Genomic DNA, 5914 nt, shown 5'->3' on the forward strand with positions numbered 1-5914 from the left:
AAAACTATAAAAATTAATTCTGCAATGTTTCCCCAAAGTTTCAAACTTTTTAATTAGAATCTTTAGAAAAAAATTTGATTTGCAGTTTTGTAACTCATTAAAGTTGAGTATAATAAAGTGCGAGTGAAAAGTGCTGCTCATTTGTTTCTCTTTCAAAAAAAAAAAGATCGAACATACATACTTTAAATGAAAAAATGCGTAACACCGTCAACAAAAAAAAGTTGCCAAAAATTAGTGGTAAGCCTTACCGACTTAAAATTGCACTTTATTATACTAAAATTTAACGAAAATTTTTAACAAATTTTACGGGTAAAAATCTCGAGAAAATTATCCTACAAAATTTTGATGTTATAAGGATATTGTTTCAGGGAAAACAGTGTGGAAAAAAGTTTCAAATTTATTTTTTGTCCCGTATTCGGCTTTCATAAATATGGTCACCGTAGTTATGATAGTTATTGTGTGAAAAGACAAGATCAAATTAAGAAGGGATGCTGCAGTGTATGATACCGAAAATGCCAAAATTTCATCACAGAACCATTTCATACTAATTTTTTTAATTAATATAATTTCGTTAAAGATTTATTATTAGATAGCTATGCATTTTCAATTCTAGGTTTGCCCTTTACGCACTTGGCCAGCCCAATGCCAGAATTCTATCGAAAGAAGAAGCCATTGCCTCGTGGTGTGGCAAATCGTCGTGCAGCAATACGATGGTTACGACAAAGGAATATTACAAACGGTGTTCTGTACTTCGGTGATGATGACAATACATACGACTTAAAACTTTTTTCTGAAATAAGAGATACGCAACGCGTCTCTATGTTTCCAGTGGGATTAATTGAAGAGTATTCCGTTAGTGGGCCAGTTGTTCGGGGAGTAAGTTTTTAATAATATTCTTGTTATGATATCTATATTAATTTAACGTTATGTTCACACAGGGTAAAGTTGTTGGATTTCTCGATTCTTGGGTAGCGGAAAGGCGGTGGCCAGTAGATATGGCCGGTTTCGCAACAAATTTAGCGTACATGGCTGAACATCCAAATGCCAGCATGCCTTATAAAGCGGGATATGAAGAAGACCTCTTTTTACGAAGCATTAGATTAGAACTGACTATAATTGAGCCTAGAGCTCGCAATTGTACAGAAATTCTTGTTTGGCATACGCAAACCAAAAATCGTGAACGTAGGACTCTAAGAATTGACAACAAATATCTTGATGATCGTTCTAACCTTGGCTTTCTCATGAAATCTTTGGAAGTGATGGGTATTGCCAACACTTCGGACAGTGAAGGTGTTACATATTCTTTGCTAGCTAACATTACAGTTGTCTAAATATATCTATTTTTTAGGTCAAAAAGCTGTTATAAGCAGGAATGGAAAAGCGAAACCATTGAGTTATTTTTTAAGCTGAATTTAAGCTTACACAAATTTGTCCCTACATGATGTTCGTGACGTAAAATACTCAAGAAAATTTTAGTAAACTAGTATACATAAGTACGTACATACTTAAAATACCAAGTTTATTTTTCTTTGCGGGTATATTCTATTGGTTGTTATCCAAGCCCCTAAAAACACTAAACATAACACGGTGTAACAAAATAAAGAAAATTTTGCGAACTTTTTAAGGTGCGGAGTACAGGTTAGGTGTTTTACCACTAGGACTAATCAATTTTTGTTGTATTATACTTAAATGTGGATTTCCAAAGAAAACATTTTAGAAGTCAAAAATTTAGCAAGAGTATAGGTAAACTATGAAAAACTTTTAAATTTGTTGATGTTTTTGGTAGGCTTCGCAACTTTTAAAACAGTCAAGGGAGGACAAAATTATTTTTATGGCGCACTTTTTATGAACACGTCTTTGCTACAGGAGGACACAACATGCGTTTCACTTTTCGAAAAATTAAAGGAAAATCCTACTTTGCCAAAAATAAAATCCGTGTAAGCCTTTTAGTAAACTAATTCATTTCAAAAAATCAACAAAAAGCCAATCTATGATTGGTCCGGAAATATTTCTATGAATTTAAAAAAAATAAACATAAACATAGTACAATATATAATATATTTATTACCAACACTTTTTTCGAAGCTGCGTTTTTCAGAGATTTTGGTAGGATGTATAAAAATACACCTTCAGTACAAATTTTTAAAGTGTTAGTACCACTTTTTAAAACCCCCTACCTGTTTTTGATACTCTTTTTATAATGCTTTTGCTTCTCCTGTAAAATAATAATAAATATAGTTTAAAAAACTAAAACCTCGTTTTTATAATTTCCATTCGTACTGTCATCAGTTTATTTTAAGTATGGAAATTCTTAAAGTAACCTGATGAGAGTACAAATGGAAATGTAAAGCAATTCCCATTCGTACTGTCATCAGGTATGTAACTTGAGAATGGAAATTGCTGCATCTTATTGGCGCAACAATATTACATAGTTACATCCCAAGCTAATAAAAGCGCGGTAAAAAAATGTTGGTTAAGGCCTTAGTTTTTCGCAAAAACTTAAATTTAGGAATTATTCCATTTTTAGATTATCTAAAATATTTGCCCGTGTTTGGTTATTTATTTATTTATCAATCAGTCTACGAAACAATAATTCCTTACAGACAATCAAGCTTGACCTGGGGCATAAAACTAAGAATATTAGTAAAAATTTACTTAGGTAGAGAGAAATATAGGTCGATAGTAGTTGAGCTCGGCTTAAATTCACAAATTGACTGGCCAATGGGTGAGTTGCGGTCATAATTAATTCTGAAGTTTCCAGCATAAAAACCCAGGGAAGCACGAAGATACCTCCATATATTAAAATTTATTCCACGTAAAAACTGCGGACAGTCACACGTTTCTTGAGTAATGCAAAAAATAAAAGTTAAAGACAGTATTGACCTAATTTTATCTAACGATTTTAGATTGAGCAGCGATAAGCGCTCATTATATGAGGGTATGGAATCAGAGAAGCATAGTGAATTTAAGGCAAATTTGAAAAACTTTCTGAACGCGTTCACTCCTATCAATATGGAACTGGTGGAAAGGACGCCAGATTATTGCTGCATACTCCAGATGAGAGCATACGAAAGAGGTATATAGCAGTTTTGAAGTGTATGGATCGGAAAATTCAGTCCTATTCCGCCGCACAAAGCCAAGCATGGCATATGCTTTCGAAATAACACAATTAGTATGGCTGCTAAATGAGAATTTCCCATCAAAAATAACACCAAGATCCTTGATTTCTTTAACTGACTGCAAGTTACACTCAGATAAACTATACCGCGTTTTTAATAAATTTCTCGATTTTGAAAATGATACGTAAAAGCATTTGTTAATATTTAAATATAAATAAAAGTTATCCAACTCTGATTTTTTATGTCAGCAGAATTCTTAACGGATTTCATTTATAAATAATATAAAAAGCAGGGCACCTTGAATCCTACCTTGTGGAACGCCAGAAGTAACCAAAAAGTTTCTGATTGCGAGCATTCACAGTTACAAACACCGCCGTCGATACAAGTGTGACTTGAGCCGTTGCAGAAAGGTTGAAAAGAAGCAAAGGTATGGGAGTTTGTCGATCAATGCCATGTACGAAACTTTGTCGAAGGCTTTAAAAAAGTCGGTGTAGTTGCAATCAACTTGGCATCCTGAAGAAAATGCTGAGATGCAATACTCACTAAAGACTGCCAGATTTGTAACTGTGGAGCGACCGGATACAAATCCATGTTGATTTTGGAAAATTAAACTCTTAACTTAGAAATACATTTTATCTTTGCCAGTTGCCAGAACTTTTTCAGAGAAAAGGCTAAGTGGACAAAAAAATAAAGCTAAAAAAAGCTAAATCAAAAATTTAGTTAGAAAAATAGCTAAATTAAGAAATGAGATATATTTGCCCGTTATTACAACTTCATAACAGTGTCAAAGGCGGCCACTGTGGTGTAGTGGTTAGCAGTGGAAGTTACCATTACGCGGGTCCTGGGTTCAAGCCCGCTTCAACCCAACTTAAAAAAAAAATTCTTTCTAAGAGCGGTTTTTTTCTAACAGCTTCTCATAAAAAATGGCACTAGGAGTCGGCGTAAAACTGTAGGTCCCTCCCCTTTGTGTGAAAAAATCAAGGCGCACGCCACAAATTGGAGGAGAAGTTCGGCCAAACACTAACATATGTGTAAGCGCCAATCTATTGTTAACAGTGTCAATGTCTAAGATAAAAATTATGTATTCTTGTAAGGAACAACTTATTTTGTACTTAAGTAAATATTTTTGGCAGCTTCACAAAATTTTGTCAGCTTAAGGCACAGTTTTTATTCCACCTCATCGTTCTGTATACACCCTGCAAGACATGGGAATAATTTGTAGCTAACTATTAACTAACTAGCAGTGGACTGGTGGTTACTATTTATTAACTATTTTCTTTGGCCGTAACTAACTACTTTTGAAGGGCGATGGCCGCAAAATAGTTAGAACTGGTTTCCTCTGCATTAGATGTCAACTAACTTGCAACTAACTGCTTTCGGACATAAACTATCAATTAACAAAAAAAAATCAATTTTTTATTTTTATTTATTTACTTTTTTTATTTAACATTACATATTTGCTTATTTGTTTTCATGTTCTTTTGCAGGTGGTCCCACATTTGAATTCCATCAGACATAACATCAAAATAATAATGTAAAATTGCGATCTTTATTTTATTTGTCCAGAACTCGAAAAAGAATCTGCGAAGTGCAGTAAAAAAGAGTATTGCAAGTATTTTTTAAGAGGATATTTAAAATGATACTTGATTGAAAACAAACTCACGATAACATCTGCATTACTCCTGCACAACTTTACAACTCACTTAAAGTTGCTTTTGTCATAGCTAAGTAAAGTTAGTTATTTATCGAAATCCCGCAAAATAGCTAACTATAAGTTGGTTATTTTAATCAATTGATAATTTTTTCCCTGCAGGGCAGTGACGTTTCGATGTGACATTTAGCCATATCGCATGAAAATCAATACCTAAGTATACTCCCAATAAGCTTACCAAAGAGAAAGTACTCCCACTCCATACCATGTGAGTACAACTCGACAGTATCTTTGCTGGCCAAATTCTCCGCAGCGCGACTCCCTGCAATATCAATATGGCCTGGTTCCCAAATGAGTCTGACCGGGGAAAATTCAATTGCCAAAATCGAGGAGCTTAACAGACATTCGACTGCTTCCTGTATGCTAGCGCTGCCTGATGCTGGCGCCTTGCATGAAGGAACCATCCACCGACACTTCCGTCAAGCTTTGTGTAGAAATACACCGGCTTTGTCCTGCAAATACTTATTCCAGTTCGCTCATTCCTAAAGGTGATGTGAGTATCGAAAGAGCTCAAAATCCAGTTTACAGGTCTATAATTTCCCACATTTCACAGAAACAATAACGATACCTTAGTGAAAGATCGACCCATCTCGGCAGCCAGTTCGAAAACGCCCCACCTCAGAAAACTTTTCAAGGACGGCCTACTTTAGAATTTTGATTGAAGAGCGCTCTATTTCAGAATTCTGTTCAAAAATGCCATATCTCAGCTGAAAATACATTGAAAATGTGCTGAAATAGGGCGTTTTTGAATCGGCATGAGTAAGCATGTATTACACACCACTGACCTGAAAGTATTATAGCACTCCGCGATCTACTAAAGTTCCAGAGGTGAACTTATAAAATTCTACGTTAAGAACCAAAGGAATATGATGCTTATCCGAAGAAGTGACTAGGTCGCTAACAAAGATCAGATCCAACAATCGAGCTTGTTTTTAAAGGTATTAATTTGCAGCAAGTTCAGGCCTAAAATATTTAAAATAATATTCACAAATACTTGAGAGATTAGTAGTGTGAGACCAGAATTGCAGTAACTTTGTAACCAATTAAGGTTGCAAAGATTAAAATCTCCTAAAATAAAAATATG

At 34.5% G+C, this 5914-nt stretch overlaps 1 protein-coding gene across 1 annotated transcript; it reads left to right on the forward strand.

Annotated features, from left to right (window-relative positions):
- The first annotated feature begins 591 nt into the window (after window positions 1–591).
- On the forward strand, window positions 592–5492 carry LOC118735048 (galactosylgalactosylxylosylprotein 3-beta-glucuronosyltransferase S). Its single transcript, XM_036464642.1, has 5 exons — window positions 592–876; window positions 939–1290; window positions 1349–1493; window positions 4607–5323; window positions 5384–5492. The coding sequence occupies exons 1-3, from the start codon at window positions 643–645 to the stop codon at window positions 1408–1410; spliced, it is 648 nt and encodes a 215-aa protein (XP_036320535.1). The 5' UTR covers window positions 592–642; the 3' UTR covers window positions 1411–1493; window positions 4607–5323; window positions 5384–5492.
- Window positions 5493–5914: the final 422 nt, after the last annotated feature.

Source organism: Rhagoletis pomonella, unplaced genomic scaffold (assembly GCF_013731165.1).
Source record: "Rhagoletis pomonella isolate Grant_MI unplaced genomic scaffold, Rhpom_1.0 Rhpom_scaffold_00003, whole genome shotgun sequence".
In the NCBI taxonomy this organism is placed as follows: Eukaryota; Metazoa; Arthropoda; class Insecta; order Diptera; family Tephritidae; genus Rhagoletis; species Rhagoletis pomonella.